The sequence below is a fragment of the Phallusia mammillata genome, chromosome 5 (genome assembly GCF_965637545.1).
Source record: "Phallusia mammillata chromosome 5, kaPhaMamm4.hap1.1, whole genome shotgun sequence".
Lineage (NCBI taxonomy): Eukaryota > Metazoa > Chordata > Ascidiacea > Phlebobranchia > Ascidiidae > Phallusia > Phallusia mammillata.
Window position 1 is genome coordinate 13,673,570 of NC_137256.1, and position 21,193 is coordinate 13,694,762.

The 21,193-nt window shown below is 41.5% G+C and overlaps 1 protein-coding gene across 3 annotated transcripts; it reads right to left on the reverse strand.

Moving 5' to 3' along the window:
* Positions 1-27: 27 nt before the first annotated feature.
* LOC145228550 (uncharacterized) lies at positions 28-15,210 on the reverse strand. Of its 3 annotated transcripts, XM_080093625.1 has the most exons (42): positions 14,860-15,210; positions 12,447-12,518; positions 12,300-12,389; positions 12,189-12,233; positions 12,081-12,125; positions 11,901-11,963; positions 11,757-11,837; positions 11,619-11,696; positions 11,479-11,541; positions 11,376-11,411; positions 10,944-10,985; positions 10,324-10,401; positions 9,829-9,909; positions 9,518-9,544; positions 9,399-9,452; positions 9,258-9,320; positions 9,141-9,188; positions 8,964-9,071; positions 8,676-8,889; positions 8,348-8,620; positions 8,071-8,258; positions 7,796-7,944; positions 7,488-7,696; positions 7,263-7,373; positions 6,990-7,192; positions 6,763-6,913; positions 6,569-6,682; positions 6,254-6,484; positions 5,997-6,179; positions 5,782-5,934; positions 5,535-5,707; positions 5,152-5,359; positions 4,895-5,079; positions 4,676-4,826; positions 4,329-4,462; positions 4,110-4,254; positions 3,741-3,968; positions 3,171-3,383; positions 2,764-2,913; positions 2,370-2,512; positions 1,867-2,039; positions 28-1,635 (listed from the first exon to the last, which is right to left on the reverse strand). In XM_080093625.1, the coding sequence occupies exons 1-42, from the start codon at positions 14,944-14,946 to the stop codon at positions 1,434-1,436; spliced, it is 5,445 nt and encodes a 1,814-aa protein (XP_079949751.1). In that variant the 5' UTR covers positions 14,947-15,210; the 3' UTR covers positions 28-1,433. The 3 variants fall into 3 exon arrangements, with proteins under 3 accessions (XP_079949751.1, XP_079949752.1, XP_079949753.1); XM_080093626.1 differs by lacking the exon at positions 10,324-10,401 and having other exon boundaries at positions 14,860-15,208; XM_080093627.1 differs by lacking the exon at positions 9,829-9,909 and having other exon boundaries at positions 14,860-15,208.
* Positions 15,211-21,193: the final 5,983 nt, after the last annotated feature.

A 21,193-nucleotide genomic window follows, 5' to 3' on the forward strand; every position in this document is an offset into this window, starting at 1 on the left:
CACTTACTAGACATTGGAATCCATTACTCAAACTGTAAAATTTATTTACGAAACTCCGATGCTGCATCGTGTAGTAGTGGTAGAGTTCAAGGCGACATTTAAACACACCAAACTGTTGGCCACAGACAAAACAAAAGCAAGCAAGACTGATGCAAAGCGAAAAACACATATGCTGCAGAAGATATTTCATTAACTACAAAAAATCGCAACTACTACTTCAATGAAAAGCAGCCGGGCCGGGTTAGTAGGGGAATATACGTAGAATAATAATAATGTGGAATTTGTACAGAGGGCTACCACATAGAGGCTTTGATCGCTGCACTCGCGTGGCGTAATAATACTGCAAAGTCCGTAATGATGAAAACGGCTGGTCAGATGTGTTTACTGTATCATGACAACAGCCCCGAATGGTTGTTAGTCGCGTGAGGCGTTAGTGTGGTGAGAATACATGCATGCATGCGGATTGGTTATAGAGGGGGTGGACGATTGCATAAAAGGCAACACTGCTTCTTGAAAACAAAGGGACCAAGAACTTTAAGTCTGCGCAAATGTTGGGACACGGAGTTAAGGAAGCTGAAGCAAGGTTATTGGTTAGTTCTATTTTCTACAAAAATGTTAGGGGGTAAAGCGGATCGCACTATGGTGATGTGAAATTATAAACTGGTGTGAAAGGCAAAAATTATTCATTTATTGTTTGAAACGGTGTGACGTTAACAGAAACAAATGCTAACACCGTAACCCTGGTACTTCTGCATCAACCAACCAGTCTATTTTATCGAAATCGCAAACCTTACACGGGTTAATTTAGTGTTAGCAACAAAAAACGTAATTCTAAACAGAAAAGCGAAAGAGAGAAGAGGGTAACACACAAAGGAAGGTGCCAAAAGAGAAGCATGTAGATGTACCAACTAAATGCTTTAAAATACAAAAAGTGCGCCAGATGGTATAAGTTCTAGTGCGTAGCATAGAATTTTTCTCCTGTGCATTTAGCTCGTTACCCAAAAAAGTTTGCAGAAACGTTATTCGTTATGCTGATGCACAAAACAAAAGGCTTGGTGAGGGACGCAAGAAAGCAAATGACACAAACCACACATAACAAATATAATGCACTGCTAACAAACTGCAATTGGCATTCATTATAGTAATACACGCGTAACGGATAAAGACCCTTAAAACGAACGAACAACATCAAAACAATGGTTAATGGCAGGTCATCTCGCTTCGCCACATAAAACACTTTAAATAACAAACAAACATAGACAAAAGGTAGCAACCCGATCCTGGGCAGGTTTCTAGGAGCCACTTAACGTTTAAAAGCACTGTAAGGGTAAAATGAAAGCGCAGTGTCGGCGAAATTTAATCGTCCTAAGCTTGTCACACATTGCTGTCAGTTGTGCGGCCCCACAGACGTGACTTTATGCTGGAAGATAAGTTCAACCCTGACTTGCGACGTCAGCCCGTGCGTGGTGCCGACGAGAAGAGCGACTGTGATGACGTGCATCCGCCGATCGGCGCCGGTTCAGTGAGTTTGTGTCAAAGCTCCCTGTTGCGTCATCATCGTTACGCATGCATACCTGGCATCTACTGATGCGTTGCCGTAAAGTTCCAGCCTTCAGTGTCTCTGAAAGTGGTTGGCTGCAACGAAAAAGTTGCCAGTTACAGAGAGAGATTTAAGTTTTATCAAATTAACTGTGCTTATTTAGCATTTACACATTTTTTTTATTTCATGTCGAATTTCTGCAATATATTCTAAACGAAATACTGCTATGTTAATTAGTGTTATTTCAACACTTTTTGCAATGTTGTTGTTTTTTCTGCCCCTTTACAGCCCACATAATCGTACAAAATCATCAATTGAAAACTTACGCAAACTGATTGTCGACGCCAATAGTGGCGAGCCAGAAACTGTATCCATTGGCATACTGGTTGCATGTTCCACGACCGTGACACTCAAGGAAGGGACCAGCACGGAAATCTTCCAAGCAAGAACCTGGCGACTGCAATGACTGTCCACTGCCCTCGGCACCGGCACCAGTGTGCTGTAGAAAATGAAGACATTGTTAAAAGATGTCGTGACTGAGTGAAATAACCGTAATAGCTTTTCTATGGATTAGCAAACGACTTGAAGAAAAAAAACTCGAAAATGATGCCATGCTTGTGAATATTTAAGGGTTTAGGCACTTTGTAGGAAGCCAAATGACTGCAATCACATAAAAAGAAACACACCTTTTCATAATCCCATATTTTTCTACATTTACGTTAAGCGCAATTACTTGATGCTCTTTCACCCATCCAAATTTTGCGTTTTTTATTACCTATCTCTTATCAAGCGAAGCTATAAATTCAGAAGGTGGACAAACGTTTCTTACCATGACAAAACTGTATCCTATCCAAAGGCTGACCCAACTGTCAGGGCAGTTGGGAATGATGTCAGATTGTGAATGGACAGCGATTGTGAGGGAAGGAGTTTCACAAACAGAACAACGGCTGATGTATGGTTCAATGTCGCTACCTGCAGCAAACATAAACATTGATTGTTGACATGGTCGCGTTGTCGAAGTTCATAAGTTCACACAGCTGCGTGGGTACGTTGCTCGTATTTACAGGTTCAAAGTGTTCAATCTATTTTAAATCTTTACAGACTTGGTGTAAACGATATTCTACTAACTGGGTTACGTAAATTTGCCAGCCACTTCAGACAGATCAAGTACCCGCTGATTATTTTATCAACCAGTAAGTTCTGTTGACAGCATCACAACTTACCAGTAACAGCTTCCATTGACATTGGGAAGGGCTTGGGAGTGGCAAGCCAGTAAGAATAATCGTTTCTCGATGCGACCCGACAGTTGTTGTTCACATTGCAGAAGAGGAAAGGCATTGTGCTGAAGCGTCGCAGACACGAACCAGCCGTTCCTGAGCCAAAGTGCGGTTTTATGGTTTCGAACAGGTCTCTTAAGTGCATATTTTACCTCCGGCTAAATTAAAGCTCATATTGGTTTGCTATAAGTTTTTTTTTGCTTTATAATCAATGCAACTTGCTATTTGTAAGTTTGCAGCAAACTGTTGGCTTACCACCAGCGTTTTTATAGACTAGATAGAAAACAAGTGAAAAGCCAGATACTGTTTTCTATCATACTATTTAACAAAATAACACATAATTATTCCCATACCCAAATCCTGGCCGTGTCCCCGTTCGTTTCCTTGCATAAACAACAACGAGTAACCGTTCCACAACCGTCTCATTCCGAAAGGACATTCAGGTACATCGGCCGTTTGACTGTGGCGGGTGACGAAATATCCGTGAAAGAGGGCAGACACGCCAGGTTCACCAGGTGAACCGTCACGTCCAGGGCGACCGTCATTACCAGCCGGACCACGGTTACCTGTATAGACACAGGTGAACAATCGAAGTCAGACACAATGGACAAGTTAGACACAAACTTTGCTTGGATTTTCAAAAGCTGTTACTCGTAACGTTGGATTTACTCCACAAAACGTTTGTGTGTTTTCAAACTTTAAAATAAAACCGAACATATACTTCTTATTTTTTGTCAAATTACAACCGCTCATTTGAAAGAAATGTATTTACTAAACGTTTTACTAACGCTATTGTCCATCATCCCGTTTACAATACGGTTGCCTACAGAGTTTTTTTTTTAAATAACAGTTACTTTTGTCACCAATAGGTGCTAAGTAACCAGTAATTGGTGCAATACACTCGTTAACAAACTACCACCCACCCAAAGGTCCTTGTGGCCCAGGTGATCCAACATCGCCTGACAGACCGGGAAGTCCAGGAATACCGTTCTGTCCAGGCTCGCCAGATTCACCGACTTGTCCTACAAATCCTTGTGGTCCAGGTTGTCCGGGTCTGCCGCGGGGTCCCTGTGGTCCGGTGTCACCCCTTCCCCCCTTTTGTCCTTGGGTTACAATCGGAAGTGCATCAGCACCAGCAATACCAGTAGCACCTATAAATAACGCAGGTTACACATGAAGAATATTGAGAAAATGCTTTGTTAGAAATTTGTCAAACACGAATTCCTTAACAACACGATTTTCGTTGTTGTAATGGACAACAGAGGTGGCTTATCGAGAAAATGTAAATGAACCTTTTTGTCCTTTGGATCCAACCAATCCATCTTCACCAGGTCTTCCAATATCTCCAGGTGGACCGATCGGGCCTGGTAAACCTGTCAAACCAGCTTCACCAACATCGCCAGGTTCGCCAGGAAGACCGTCAAACCCATCTCTTCCCTGCAATTATACAAAGTTGGGGATTACAGTGGACATTGCCTTCCAAGGTGACCAACAACTGTTAAAATGCATACCGCGTTGCCGGGATTTCCCTTCAGACCGTTAAATCCGTCACGACCCGGAGAACCTTGTTCGCCTTTTTCGCCATCCTCGCCCTGTATACCAGTCAGTCCAGGTGGGCCGGCAAGCCCGGGTAATCCAATAGAACCTAAATGTGACACAAATAGGTGAGGTTGTGCAAATAACCACTCTTGTCTGTTACGTAAACAGCTTATAATGTACGTCCATCAACAATATGTTACCAATCGTCTGCTAAAAAGTAACATTCCTTGCTTTTACAAAGCAAACTTTCAAGGCGGTAAGCAAATGTTTGATGCCAAAAAAGCAACCGATTAAACAGCAATGTATTGTGAACACATACCTGTTTCGCCAGACAGACCCGGTAAACCACGTTCACCCTTCATTCCCTTCACTGAGAGTCCTCGCGGCCCGGGTGAGCCCTTTTGTCCAGGTTCGCCCTGTAAGCCTTGTGGACCAGTTTCTCCCGTTTCTCCGATTAGACCAGGAAGTCCCTGGTAATGCGTAAAAAAACAATTGGCGTTTGTATGAAGTGAAAAATTGTTTAAATTGAAAGACAAACCTCTTGTCCTGGTGGACCAGGTTCTCCAGGTTCGCCAGTAAATCCCAAACTTCCAGGACGACCTGGGGGTCCAGCAACAGACTCACCAGAAAATCCTCTAGGTCCTGGTTGACCAGGAAGACCATCAACACCAGCTTCACCCTGTCTGCCAGATGTCCCGGTTTCTCCAGGTAAACCATTCAGACCTAAAATAAATTCTGCCTGTTAGGGAAATTCAATGACTTTTACCCGACCCGCCAGGAATTAAAAAATCTTACCTGACTCGCCAGGAGGTCCGGCTGCTCCAGGCGATCCAGCGTCTCCGCGCTCACCGGTTGCACCTTTCATTCCACGAAGTCCGAAAGCACCTGTTGGCCCCGGGCTTCCTTTGTCACCTTTAACACCTGGCTCTCCGTTAAAACCCGGTTGCCCTGGAAGTCCGTCATCACCCTGTAAGCCTGGCTGACCATCTAAGCCATCTCGACCCTGTTGGAAAGAAACACGTATTTATTTATTTTTTGGCTTTAGAAAACCCAGCGCTTATGAGTTATGCGCATTTTTCGCACTGACCGCATCAAAATATAACCAAGTTTTTTGTGCATAAATGGTCACAGAAAAAAACATGTTTTAAAACTGAAAAGAAAAAAGCTAGTAAACTTACAGATAGTCCCGGTCGCCCAGGTTGACCTGGAACTTGACTTGCTTCTCCCTTTTCACCGATAGGACCAATTGGTCCAAGTCCACCAGGTCGACCGCTGGTTCCCCTCTCACCCCGTGCACCATCCCTTCCAGCAACACCAGGCATCCCAATTTCTCCTTTTACTCCCTTTTCACCTAAACAAATAAAGGATACATAATGTGCAAGTACTTTATATGGAATTACTGCCAGACAGTTGTACTTCACTAACCTGAGAATCCATCATTGCCCTGCAATCCATCAAGTCCAGGTTGTCCAGGAACACCTTGAACCCCTTTCTCTCCACTCAAACCCCTGGCTCCTTTTAATCCAGGAAGACCCTCCAAACCGTCGTCACCAGAAAAACCAGGCAATCCAGGCTCACCTTTAACAAGTTAAAGTTTAAGCTTATCAAATCACTTGAACATGTTTCCAAATCAACTGTACCTTTTTGTCCCTTTGTTCCGTTGGAAACCAAGTTAGCAGCAATCTCTGCCGGCTCACCCTTCTGTCCAAGCGCACCTGGGAACCCGATCAAACCTCTTGTACCTGGAAGCCCTTGAGGTCCCGGAAGTCCATCTTTACCATGATTACCTGGCGCCCCCGTTTCGCCATTCAACCCGGGAAGACCTTAAAAACAGAAACCGGATTTTAAGACTTCTTAGGAACAAAAATCTTCTAGGATGGTTTGCAATCGAACATACCATTTCGGCCGCGGATTCCAGGGGTTCCCTTGTCCCCTGTCATGCCCTTTTCACCAGGCAAACCATCGTTGCCGTCAACCCCATCTACACCAGGAAATCCCGGAGCACCCATTTCACCCCTGATTCCGACAGGTCCTTCTCTACCAGTCTCACCTTGTTCACCTTTCATTCCCTGAATGTCATCACCGGGAGGTCCAGGTTCGCCCTGGAAGCCAGGCTGACCAGGTTTACCTGAGAAAAAAGATATCTGAAAGCTTGATCTTGGCTAGCAGATAAAACTACTCTATGTTGAAGGAAAGTAAAATAAATTAATACCGATCTCTCCAATGAAACCTCTTGGTCCTGGAGTTCCTTGTGGTCCAAGCAACGCATCGCCGGGTTCTCCCTTCTGTCCAGTTATACCAGTACGTCCGATGGGTCCATCGTCGCCTACATATTTTATATTATTTAAATAACTTTTTGTTTTTTTTTCAAAAAAAAACAATGAAATAGCTAACAAATAGACATACCGTCTTGTCCAGATTTGCCAGGTGGTCCAATGGGTCCTTGTGGTCCTTGTCGTCCGGTTCGGCCGCGTTCTCCTTGTTGCCCTACAGGGCCCGGTTCTCCATTTTCTCCGATGCGTCCGTTGGCCCCAGGATAACCAACTCCAGTGTCGCCCTAAAACATGCAATCAAACATATTTTATGCAACAACATTGCAAACATATTTCAATCAAAGGTTACGAATATTGTACCTTTTCGCCCGGCAATCCATCCATACCATTTATACCATCCTGGCCAGGTGGTCCTTGATCACCCGGAAAACCAGGACTGCCTTGTGGACCCGGAAGTCCCTTAGCACCAGTCATGCCACGGACACTTCGGCCCATCGGACCAGGGAGACCGGGAACACCCTTTTCACCAGCAAAGCCAGATTCTCCAGGATAGCCAATAGCACCTGCAGCATTATCAGAAATATACCATTAACTTACGCAAATAGAGCTACTGTTTTTGTTGAAAGTACATACCGTCGTCACCGCGCTCTCCAGGGGTCCCAGGGAGACCAATATTACCCTGAGCACCTTTTTCGCCCTTGTCCCCGGCGATCGTGATAGCCAAAGTGGGCTCTCCCTTTTGCCCTGCACAAAACCAAAACTTTTTAGACAAATTAGTTTGTGCGGCAATTGTTTTACAAGCCTTGCAGTGTAATACCAAAACCTAGTGAAAACAAAAGTTAAAACCAGACAAATTACCTCGCTGTCCAGGAAATCCAATATCACCGGCTTCTCCTGGTTCGCCACGAATTCCCGGCTCTCCCGTTTCGCCAGGTAAGTCTCGACCATTCAGACCGGGAGCTCCACTTGGACCAGTGTTACCAGTTTCACCAGGAGGACCTTGTAAACCGGGCCCACCGATTTCTCCTTTCTGTCCTTTCTGGCCAAATTCCCCATCAATTCCACTTCTAAAATCGAGGTTTAGAAAAGAAAATGTAAATAAGAACTTATCACAACAAGTGCAACATTAAGCAGCCAAAACACAGTCCAAAAAACGAATGTTATACCTTCCAGGAGGACCATTGAAACCGGGGCTCCCAGGTGGACCAGTAGGACCAGTTAGACCTCGTGCACCTTTGCTCCTAATGATTGTTAGTTCTCCCACTTCTCCTTTAGGTCCAGGAGCGCCAATCATGCCTTGCAGTCCAGGTCGTCCCTAAGCACAGTATTAAACAAAAATATTTACTTTTACCACCAAAGTTAACTTTTGTAGCATCATTGCCATCACTTCACCCAGTAATTTGTTACAGTATATTCGCCGTTACTTCTTTGTTCTGTTTACCTGTTCGCCAGTAAGTCCAGCAAAACCGGCAAATCCCTTTTGACCCTTTTCGCCTGGAGTTCCTTGTATACCCATTTCACCATGTCTTCCAGGCTCTCCTGTCTGCCCGATTTCGCCCCGTTCGCCCGGTGGTCCCTGTTCACAAAGTCCGCATTCTTCACCTTTTATACCCTTTAGTCCTTGCTCGCCTAAAAAGTAGAAAAGGTTAACATTTTATTACTTCCTTTTTGTAATATTAACACAAAGCTAAGACGCCATGTGGCCAACTTAAACATACCGATCGTTCCAGGTTGCCCTGGTGAACCTGGCGTTCCTCGGGGTCCAGGTAAACCGGTATCTCCTGGAGTGACCATTTCCTTCATGTCGTCACTTGTGATAAAGGCATCAAGTCCTGGTTCTCCTTTTGGTCCTTCTGGGCCTGGTTCACCAGGCCGTCCATTTTGTCCAGATCGGCCGTCTTCTCCTGGTGGACCTGTGACAGTTGCTCCTTGACTACCCTTTTCTCCGGCTGGTCCCGGTGGACCTTGAAAGCCATGACGACCAGGCAAGCCTAAAACGCGAATATTTAGGTGTGGAAAATACAATTTCTTTCGTTTAATGTTTACCTGGCTTTCCAGATGGTCCAGGCTCCCCAGGCTGGCCGTCAAGCCCAAAGCCTGGCTGACCTGGTGGTCCTTGTTCACCCTGGGGACCTGGCAAACCAGCTTCACCCTTGATTCCATTGAGACCATTCATACCAGGAAAGCCCATCCCACCCTTAGGGCCAGGGCGGCCACGTTCACCAGGAGGACCTGTTTCACCAGAGCGCCCATTTTCACCCTGCAACAAAACAGATTTAAGTGGTTAAATCCTATTTTTGCAATGGCATAGGATATAGTCAAACAACAAGCTACCGTCAACCCTGGTGGTCCAGGAGGTCCACTAATTCCTAACTCTCCTTTGGTTCCCTTTCCACCATTTGATCCTGGATAGCCTTGAAAACCTCTGGAACCTTTTTCACCCTAAAAAGTATTGTAAAGTGGCATTACATTACAATCACAAATTTTTCTACAAAAAAAACACAGACTAACAGGCAATCCATTGGTTCCTGGAGTACCCGGTTTTCCGACTTTTGTACTCTGCAAAAATTGACAGTTTTAACAAAATGATTGTGTGTTTTTCAGCTTTAGTTTTATATGGTAACAAACCTGAGGCCCAACAGGCCCACGCTCTCCTTTGCCACCTTTTTGCCCCTTAATGCCGGTTGCACCCTTTACAAAAGTAAGTGGTTACATACTTTCAGGTGGTAAATATTATTTCAAGAGAAACCAAAAATGTAGATTACTTACAGGGTCGCCAGTTTCTCCTCGGTAACCCTTTTCGCCAACTTCTCCCTTTTCACCCTTCAAAAGCATTAATTTAGATATCACCAAATTTAACTCCAAGTTATGGTTTAAGAATCACTTACGGGTCGGCCATCTGGACCTGGTGGACCCTGAAAATGAATCACATAAAGTTAGAGCAATTATAATTTCTGCTTTAAAACACAGCTCTTGTCTCTGTTTAATCTTAAAGAGTACTTTATTTTAGTTTTATGGATTTTTTTATTGATTTAATCTTTTATACTACAAACAAAATCAAAACATGATACAAACAAACCCCAAAGTTTGCCAAGAAAAATTAGAAAAAAAAGTTTTATTGTTCTTTTGAAACAACTAGTTGACTAGTTGTTCCCTTCCTCATATTTACCTGTCATGAAATTCATTTTTGCCCACTTACTTGTGGTTGGGTAATTTCACCCTGTGGAGGTCCACTACTTTCTTCAATACCTCCTGGGGGTCCAGGAATACCAGAATCTCCCTATTTGTTCGCACATAACATCAATGACCAAAGCAAATGTGCAAACAACAGAAACACAATTACTGACACTCTTGCCACAAAACATTTGTGGTACATTTTGCATGTAAATATTTGTAATTCAAAAATTTCTTTCAGACAGACAGAAAAAAATAATAATAATAATTTGTAAGAAAAAATTAGAGTGTCAGCATAGAAAGGTGTGTTTCTGTATGTTTTTACCCACAGCAGAAACTGATCAATTTGGAATGAATAAGCCATCAAAATGAACCAATTACTGCTGTGGTTTAAAAAATACAAACCAGGTTGTCATTTCATCTTTTCCATCTATTAGGTCTGTTTATAAGTTTGTCTTTGGGGTTTGTTTGCACATGCATATTAAGCTAGCATACAAAAGCCAGTTCACAGTTCACCCACAATGAAATTTTCAATCCGGCCAGTTTGTGCATCTAGTTCTCCTGATCCTCCAGAGCTGCCTGCCAGACCTTGTTCGCCCTTCATTTTAAGCCATGCACAGAAGCAGCAGTATTTGCAGAAGCACAGGCAAACAAGGAAAGAAAACAACAACAAAGCCAATTAAACATGTTTTACTGTAAACTTACTGAATAATAAAAAGATATTTCATTTAAATCATAAACAGTAATGGCGGAAAAGAACCAACAGACAAATTAAACAAAATGATTTTCATTTGCATAAAATTGTTTTGCAATACAAAGCAATAAATCAGATGAATTAAAGCATTGCTGTGAATGAAAGAATGTAGTGTATTATTGCCCATGATTAAGGAAAATATTTTTCACAGTATTGTTATTTATTAGGCACCATTTAACACATGCAATAACATTCAATAAAATTTATTTAAGATGCATCTCTATACAATGAGGATAATGTGAAAATAGTTCAGCCAAAACAAACCCCAAATACCATACATCTTAAGAAAAGTAATGACAATCTGTTTTGTTCACATCATATGTACAAAAATTAAAAAATGGGCTATTGGTAATAGATGTATATTATTAATAATAAAAAAAACATACCTTTTCTCCTTTTGCTCCTTGATATCCAACACCCATTTGACCCTGAAGGAACATATTTTATGAGGGATGTTCTCAATAAAATTAGGAACATTAATAGTATATTTTCTATTTTATTTAAGATTAAAGCCAATAATTAGATTTCTATGGCATTAATGCCATATTTCTGCAGGCAGACAAACATACCCACTAAGAAATTTTGTTTTATTAAACATACCCAAAGCCAAAAAAATGTTATATTTCACAATAATTCTAGAACTTGACAACTTATATAGTGACATATAGTGAGCAATCATTATGGCTGATGCATTTACTACTTTTATAAACAAACAATGTAATACTTTGGTCAAGTTGTGGAAAAAAATAAAAATAAAACAATCCCCCCAGAAAATTGATCAAAACTAATAAAAAGAATGTTGTCAAAAATAAACTTACCTTTTCTCCAGACATGCCACGGGGACCAGGTTGACCCTAAAAACAAAGCATTTTTTAGCAAAAAATGTACAGAATTTAATCAAAAGTAATCAAGAATACATACAGGTGGTCCAGGTCTTCCATAGGGACCTTGTGGCCCAGGCAGCCCCATTTCACCCTGCAGACCCTACCAAAAACAATAAAAAAACATGAAAGCTTCTCTGTCTACTAAAACGAAAAAAATAAAATACAGGAAAACTATACCTGTGGACCAGGCTTTCCGTCTTGGCCTGGTTCGCCTTTCTTGCCAGGCACGAGATTAATAACCTCACCAGGCTCACCCTGTCAACAAACAAGCCCAAAACATTTAACTCAAAAATACATATTAAAAAAATTACTTACCTTCATTCCTCGACCACCAGCTTTTCCAGGTCGACCACCAGCACCTTCGATTCCTGCAGGCCCAATTGGTCCCTTTTCACCCTGCAAACACAAAAGTTTAATTCACCCCTTTAGTTGTAAACATTATATGATAAAGTATTTTACCTTTGTACCGTTACATCCAGGGATACCTTGTTCTCCAGGTGGTCCCATTTGACCAGGTATACCCTAAAAGGTACAATAGATTATTTTACTGTCCAACAGATAATTATGTTGTTGCTTTTTATTTAACATATTTACAAAAATATTTAACAAAAAAAAGAAAACAAATGCAAATTAACTTACTGGGATTCCAGGTGTTCCAGGATAGCCATGGGAGCCTTGAGAACCCTAAAGTAAAGTTATTTTAAGCAGGCTAAATGTGAAAAAAGTGTTTCTAATATCACTACTTACCCTTTCTCCTTTCATGCCTTGTTCCCCATCTTGACCAGTTTCACCCTAAAAGAAACATAAATATAAAATGAAACAACACTGACAGTAATTGTTTATCATAAAACTGCTTACCACTGGCCCTCTGGGTCCAGGTGGACCCTCGGGTCCAGGAAATCCAGGAAGACCAGGTGGTCCATCCATTCCAGGATGTCCTCTAACTCCCTAAAATATACACTGGCTTTAGATAAGAGATTTTGTTTTCAGGCAAAAGGAACATACCCTATCTCCTTTGGAAGCATTGCAATATACTTTAGGTCCACCACAACCTCCATAACCTCCATACTTCGCAGACTAAAAAATAATAATGTTAAAAATTAAACTAAAAAAATGAATCTTATCAAAAGCAATAAGTTGTTTCAAAAGACCTTTCAAACAGACTTCCGACACAGGGAAATACCCTAATGTGTAAAACAATCTGTAAACAAAGATTTATTTCTGAACAAGTCACCTGCTTAACATAAAAATCATTAAAATGTTTTATCTTCTTGAAAGTTTAACTGAATTAATTTGTCTTGAGTTTTGTTATCGATTACTTTACAATATAAAAAAAAACTTCGATGTTTTTTAATTGGTTTTAAATATATTTTTAGTGCCATTGCAATGATAAGTGTGCCCACTTTTGCTAAACATATTCTAACAGGTGACGCAATTGCCATTTATACATCTTTGAATGGTTTGTGACTTTTACGGTGCAGGCATCCGCATGTAACTACAAATTACCCTCAACTAGACCCAGATTTTACAAGCATCCTCAAACGTCACGACTAAAGTAGCCATTATTTATCGATAATCATGTTTAATTGACCGGGTGTGGTGCTTATTCACACATGTAAATGTCAGCTAATCAACAACTTGTTTCCTGGCTATCTGTCGAACAGTCGCGTCTGGCGATTGCAACACAAAGGAGACATTGAACTTTCTCCTTCGGATTCGCACGAATCTATCTAACCGCCGACGTCTGGTTGGGCGTCCACCCAAATTAAACAAACGACAACCTACAATCAAAGTGTGGGTAAGGCCAACGTAGCTATTTCCTGATGATATGAGAAATACAATATGGCGATAACCAAGCTGTCGCCAAATGTAGCGCATAAAAATGGAAAACTAATAACAGCATTGGTGAACTATAATTGTGGAACAATTTCCACCATTTAAAGTGTAATTAATGACATTAGTGTTGTCGCACAAATAGATGCGAATCCGAGTTTCCTGCAACAATCATGTCAACTCGTGGGAGGTCATCGGTGCAACGGTGGAAAAAAAGTAGACGAAGTGCCCTTCGGCGCAACACATTCTATGCGCCTACCATGGAATAAATTGTACATAGGAATGTCATTAAAATCGGTCAACAAATCAGTTTGATAAGGAGAAGTCAGATTTTGAAAAAAGTTCAAACCAATGGCACAGAAAACATAAAGCAGCAAAAATTACACCAAACTGCTACCGTTTAATTACCACCCTTTAAATTCGACACCCAACCGTTAGACGGGCGTAAGATAACAGCTAACAATTAAGTGACTTATAACTTTGTTATGGTTAAGAGGAGCCACGTTTTTGTAATCTTTGGTTAAGTGGCGAGTTAACAATTTTAAAAGAGCTTAACCGACAGGACATGTTTTATGTACACATATATATACACTTAGACAGGACTGTCTTTACCAACAAAAGCTTTTTTTCTTCAAAAGGCTAACGTTAAATCGTAAACCAATTGTGTCCATTTGCTAAATCTATCCCCAGTAAAAGTCGGTGTGGGTCAATAACTTCTACTCGCTACTCGTTATTCACTAAGGCCATAAACCTATTATTGGGTCGTTGACATTTCTATGATAACTTTACGATGGACCTTTCACAGGTCAATCCATACGAAAACGGCGATTAGTGACTGTCGTGGTCGCGAAGTGTTAACTGCAACCTCGATTACATACCTGACACCAATGCAGATCGTATAAGCGCTCGTAACTCAGCTGTCCGAGGCACGCGCAACAACGTAGGGCCATAAATCGAGGGGATGCAATCGCACCACGACACATATAACGTCATAAATAAATAAATCGCATTCCGAGGAGCTGTAAAGTCGTGAAAAGATTGGGTGCGATGCTAATAAGGGGAAATTGACAATACAGGGGATTACGTGTTGACGACATGAGAACATTTGTTCCGCTTCCCACTGTGCGTAGCACCGTACTCGCGCATGTTAGAAGGCTGGTTAATACTTCGCGTACAGTGTGTCGACTCCTTCTGGTAGTAGGCAGACATGTGTGTTGGTGCGAAATTTCGATTCATTTTAAAAACATGCAATGTGGGTATGGCCCAAACAAGTCACTATTTGTCCCAATTTCGTCGCTGAAAATGAGGCTGTAAAGCTTACTGATATCAACACACTTTTCGCTCTGAGCAACGCTGTTTTTAGCACTAACACATACGTATTTTTGTAAACATGTCTATTGTGTTTATACTCAATCGCGCCATAAATGTGGAAGTTGTCGCATATGAACTGACATAGATTTTACTGCCTATAAATTGCTCAAACACATATGTTATGTTAAAAACTGTACTGAATATTTATACTAGCATTAAACAAGTTCGTTAGGAGCATCTGCAACTTAAAAAATAACACAACCCAATTACTTACTTTTGCTGTTGTTGTACTTGACATGCAGATCAAAAGACATACCGTCACAACAGCCAAGGTTGCCAGACCGCCTTTTCCTGCCTCCATGGCGAAAGATGTTTAACCACGCCAAAATTCAATCACACTGTCAATTCCTAACTTTGCCAATCTGACGCTTATCCAGTTAAAATTACTAAAACCAGATAAATTGAAGAATCCACAAGATGTCCGGTCAAGACTTGCAAATTCGCCCGACAAGATCGAGGCAACTGAATCGTATTCGCGGCAGCACGCTAACTCCGCACTCGCCAAGGCAGATACAATATTGGTCGTGCCGATCAGCTATCTCGCTCTGTCTCAGCGAAAGAAAGCGAAGGAGCAGAGGCGAAAAGCGAAGGTCACGGCTCGTTGAGCAGAGAGAGAGGAGTGGAAAACGCTTTTTCTCAATAAAAAGAGAATAAAAATAGCGCTGCTGGCAAATATGCAACCTCTCCCATCTCTCTTAATGAATTACAGCGAAGTGGTGACAAAAAACGAATGGTATTTATTAAAGAGAGAAAACACGGTCATAATACTCGTGATCTGATTTAATACGTTGTATCGGCGTCTTGGTGAAGTAATAAACAAAAAGTCAATTTATTTATTGCACTTGAACGTTACAACTCGCACCTTTTAAAACCTGCGTGGTATTCTCAGCTGTATAACAAAACCGTCTAAAACAAACATAAATCTTTGCAAACAGATAACCTACACAAAAATGCCACGGTATTTTATTGCTTGCATTTTCATGAGTCCTACAAATCAGAATGGCAGCTGCCATAAATAAGAAATGAGCAAACTTATGCCCTAGTTTCCAATTTTGGTAGTGGTCTGTGTCAACACCCAACTTTATGATGTTTGATAAGAAGCGTGCCCGCCTGGCATATTGAAAGAAACCGGAGGACAAGAACGGTGAGAGGAAAGGTACGAAACCATCCATGATATTTAGATTTCAAGCCGGCGCACTAAGCCGGAAACCAACCCAGGCTGGTTACTTTGGCTTTTACGCTGAAACTTGCTGCTCAATCAATTGCAAGAAGCTTTAACTAGACTTGGCAACCAGCAGGTTGATGCATCGTTTCGTGATTCGGCGTTCATGTGCCAGATGAAGTTTTTTTTTTACACACCGTGGGCTGTAAATCATTTTCAAACCATTTTAGGCGCGATACACGGAAACGTAGAGTCTGTGAACAGCTGCATCAGCGAATAAGTTTAATAAAATAAAGACTCTCGTGTGACGTCACCTGTGACTGGTGGTGTGCGAGAACATGTCAAACAATTCTTGTTGGAGCATAAAACAAGATTCGGGTACTAGAGCGTTGTTCCATGGCTTGTTCGCCAACCTGTCTTGTCTGCTAAAACCAAGGTCGTCGCCCCCGCACCCACCAATTACGTCACCGCAAAACGGCGTGTATTATCGGGCAACAAGCGTCCCGAGCGCAAGAAGCCAAGGATGTTGGTTAGACGAGTTTCCTGGCGGCGATCTACGTTCTTTGTGGCCGGAGTTGCGCCTCATGACTCAAGTACACCAGGTGAAAATAGTTCCAGACGGTTGAAAACAACAAAAAACACAGCAAGCAAACAAGTTACATCCCAACACCTTAACTGAGGCAATGGCGTCAACCAGCCCTAAAAATATTGCCCCTAAACGCCCCAATAGCCTTTAGTTTTGAGCTACGAGACTTAAATATTGACAAAATATCTCTTTGCGGAAAGTAGGCTTACGTGGGATGATGGAGAGTTCGTTTCTCACACGATCAGTATTTAAATGTTTCGTAGGTCAAGTATGATCGACCTTCGTCGCCAGACCAGAAACGGAAAAACGTCACAACTCCGTGTATAACTACGTCACAGAAATAAGACCGTAATTTCCTGGGACCTTACATAATTTGTCACAGTCGCACAACTTGCATTCATACCCAGGCTTTACAATTTAACTGATTTTGAAAAGAGTTTACTATTCATCCACAATTTTCGTGGCGCGACCAGATCTTTTCTAAATGGAGCAGAGTTGCAGACGCCTGGCCACAACGTCGCAATGGTTTAACGTTTCAGACAGAAATTGCGGCAATATGTGGTATTGTGCCTAGTCCGGAGGTAAATGTTGTCTTATCGGCGTAAAAGACACGCACAAAGCAAACACTACAAACTGGTTGGTCGTTGAGAAGTAATGATCCCACAAACTATGAAGCAATGAAATGTTTGCACTTAGATTTTCATATACACAGGTGTAGCAAGGTTTCTTTGCATTGCTTTCTGTTGAAAGAGTGCGCCGCAGTCACGAGCTCACTCTGAAACCTCTTCCGCCAAAAAATATTTCTCTGCGACGCACGACACGCCGGCACCGGAAACCGTGCTCCAGCTCCTTGCCGTTCGGTTACATCAAAACCGATTTTACATGCCCAGGTACAGCAGGACCGAAAAGCGACAGAAAGCAATTACAAAGGGCGCGTTACACGTCTACACGTAAAGTCGGTTAGTGATAAATCAAAACCAGGAGCGGCTAAATTCCGTGTAAGACATTGGCGCCCAACTGTTTACGCCCACCGACGGCCTTAAACTGTGTTTCCCACCTTGCATTTACATAATGGTCTATTTTTGGCGAGTTTGCAGCAACGCGCCTTATCGCAACCAAGAACGCGCGAAATGCGCTTGGCTGTTGCGCCTAGAGAACTGTTTAGCTTGATTTGGGAGTTGAGTGTGGTCGTGTCGACATTTCACGGAAGTATTGATACTTAAACTCGGTCGGCCAAGTTACCACTCACTCAGCTTTGACCGCGTACCAACGTTGTACCAATGCCCTCCCTGGTGTATCAATGACATCTGAATCATTTCCCCAATCCCATGTGAACATTTTGCGCGTAATTAAACCGCTCTTTTTGAATTTTGCAACTTTTGATTTTAGCGCTTTGGTGGCCTATTTTAGTTTGTCAACACATCAACCGAAAATCGTGGTTTACCAAAAAACTGGGGCAACAAGGTGTTCTTACCACAGTGGTAATATGTGATGGGCACAAAAGCAGTGACAGTGGATTACAGCTTTTCAACACCTCTTCTGCCTGTAGACCAGGTGGTAACCATCGAAGAGAACAACCGGTCGCTTACTTCTGAGCAATTTGTCACGTTCGTTGGAAAAGATGTTTTATTGTTGTGATGCAAACCACTTCACGCGACAATTGCTGTCAGACAACTTGTGACTGTGTTATCGATTTGCGATGGAAGGGAAACGTGCGTGAACAGAGTTTTGTGATGACAGACCCAGGTGATCAATTGGGTCAATTGAAAAACCGGTTTCAAAAACGATTGACCTTCATTCGGTCTGATGTTAACGAGGGTCGACGTTAAATTCACACGATAGGGCTGCAATATTACGTGTGTGCTCAAGCGGGTTTGGGAATAAATTTGCAGAGCGGGAGTCAATTGTTGACCACGTGACACAGTTCTACGTAAGCGTCTCTTTTCGTTGCGTTACAAATTCGCCGAACATCACAGGGTTTCCGATTCATTCAACTAAGGAATAATAGGAAAAGCGCCAATTGCTTTCTTACGAGCGTCGTACTTTCAATAGATGGAATAATGGGCATCATCAAAGTAGTATCCCGTCCGGCTTGCAGGGAAAACCGGCGCTGGCCAAATGATGGAGGCTACAAAATTATATCATGACTATTAAAGGTGAATCAAGTTACAGCGGTGGGCTTTAATCTGGAATAAAACTAGAAGAGTGGCTTTCTGATATACTTCCATTTTATATATTCTATACGATATTTACCAATTTACTATACACATCATTTGATATACACATATGATTGTTTTTGTAAACAAAAACAAATGGGTCCCCACACGCGCGTTTGTGCGGATTTACAGTAAACAAATGTTGCGGTGAATTTTAGATTCTTAAGGACAAATTTTTAGAAAGCATTAACCCAACAATAAAAAAAATTTTCGTATTCTTTTGCACTATTATTGTCATATAATTACAAAAACATTAAAAAACGTAACAAATACTTTAATTTAATCTCTTGCTTTGACCCAGATATTGTCGGCCAAGGTCGGGTTTTGAACACATTATTTTTTGGAAAGCTGTAACAGTTGTGTTACAGACACTTTAAATTAAAAAACAATTTGCTACAAGTGTATACATAACAAATTGTTTTTCATTTAACTTTGTTTCGCAAAATGAGTACCATTGACCTGTAGTAACCTCTCAGGGTGCACACGCCAAACGACTGTTTGACCTTTTGACACCGTTTTCAATAGCACGCCGTCATTCGTGTTCAACAATACTGTTAAGCCTAATTTATACATGCCTTGAGTATTGACTCCTAAATTGATTGTTAAAAAAACGCTACGTTATGAAGAAAGTTCTGAGCTGTGTTTGTAATACCGACAAGTTGACCTTAAGTAACCCGTGATCATGCGGCGGCCAACCTGACAGCGAGCATTTAAAAAAACATTTATTTGGCAAAAAAGTCAAGTTAATTTTTTCATCTTAACTTTTATTAACAAAGTTTTTCTTGACATATACAAAACCGAAGCACGGTTATTAGGCTTAAATCACGTCATAGGTGTAAAACCTTCGCCAAAACTAAAAATGTGAGTGATAACTTAATAAAACGACATAGCATTGCTGTGCAAAACAGCTGATTTCTAATCACTGAAACGATGTCTCGTAAAACGTCTGTCCGACGTCAAGCTGAGCCCTCCCGCTATCGTAAACCAGTGAGTTACTCTCTTGGTACTTCTGCCTACAGTGTCTTTCTTGACCAAACGAGCGTTAGACACATTTACGTTTCGGGGGCCTGTGGGTGAATCTCTGGGTCATACGGGGTCAAAATTCACATGGACCATCTTTAGACCAATATCTGTAATGTGTGCAAAATTGAAAAAGTTTGAACCATTCTTTCTTGACCAAAACGTGGGAACAATAGCCGCGCTAAAAATTTCACGTTTTGGGGTGCTATGGGTGAACCGAGGGATCAAACGGGGTCAAAATTCACATGGACCATCTTTAGACCAATACCTATTATGTGTGTCAATTTGAAAAACTTTGAACCATTCTTTCTTGACCAAAACGTGGGAACAAATCCGCGCTAAAAATTTCACGTTTTGGGGGGCTGTGGGTGAACCGAGGGATCAAACGGGGTCAAAATTCACATGGACCATCTTTAGACCAATATCTGTAATGTGTGTAAATTTGAAAAAGTTTGAACCATTCTTTGTTGACCAAAACGTGGGAACAAATCTGCGTTAGAAAGAAAAAAAGAAAAAAAGAAAAAAGAAAAAAGAAAAAAGAAAAAAAGAAAAAAAGAAAAAAAAAATATAGACAAAAACAATATGTGTCCCCTTCATGGAAGGGGACCCATAATAAACCGGATTGTGATACAATTTTACCAGGTACTCCAATTGTAGTTTTCGATATCGCGTGTTTTTAATATTTGCCTTCACAAATCGTTTGTCGATGTACGGGACTTCCATCAGCTAGCGTTGGTCTAAAACTACTTCGCCAATCTATTGGGGGTCAACTTTGATCTTCTATTGAAAGAAAGCGAAAAACGAATCGAAGGGCCCTTTCTAGGTTTCCTCTCGTTGGTGCTCATCGCAGCGTGATGTCTTTGTTGCCATAACCTGGAAGCATGAGACTCTCCAACTGCTCGCGCTATTTATCAGTTGGGTGTGACACTTTGAAATAACATTCGAGATGCTTCGCTGGGGCCACCGAGAAGTCACACTGCTTGTTTCGAAAAGCAAACCAAACTAATTTTCATTAGATTGAGGGTCCGATAGGGTCATTATGGTGGTCTCACGCAATGTAATCAACCAATAAAACGGCGTTGTCTGACCTATTCAAGCAGCGAATTTCGATGAAAAACATCCCGTAATTTACCTAGGAAATTGCTATTAGCTACATCCTACGGCGACTAGTGAGTCAGAATATTTTTTGACAATTAATCTTGACAATTAGAAATGGGAACATCAGGAAGCGCTTCAACACCTCAACAAAGAGTTCTATAAAACGTGAAAGAGTTTGTGGCGGTAAATACAAAGAGATCATAGGATAAAATCGTTTAAATAGCACGTAACGATCAGCAAACAATTCCACCGAAATATGTTTGCGTACTTTCGTGCTATCAATAACTCGGAAGATCTAAATATAGAATATGCAAACAGCGCGCCAATCAAAATTTCTCTCGACTAATACACGAAGTAAAAAGGTATTTTTTGAAAAAAATCTAACGACTTAAAACTTTTATGTAGTCATACATTATTTTGACAAGGCATGTTTAAGATGCACAACTACTGTTTTTGAAAAGACAGG

What these genes read in the sequence shown, in the direction of transcription:
- LOC145228550 (XM_080093625.1), bottom strand. Translation starts at nt 14,946, where the DNA reads ATGGAGGCAGGAAAAGGCGGTCTGGCAACCTTGGCTGTTGTGACGGTA. An exon ending in ATGCTTCCAAAGGAGATAGG is followed by an intron (nt 12,390 to 12,446) that starts GTATGTTCCTTT and finishes TGTATATTTTAG; the next exon opens with GGAGTTAGAGGACATCCTGG. An exon ending in GGGACACGGCCAGGATTTGG is followed by an intron (nt 2,914 to 3,170) that starts GTATGGGAATAA and finishes ACTTTGGCTCAG; the next exon opens with GAACGGCTGGTTCGTGTCTG.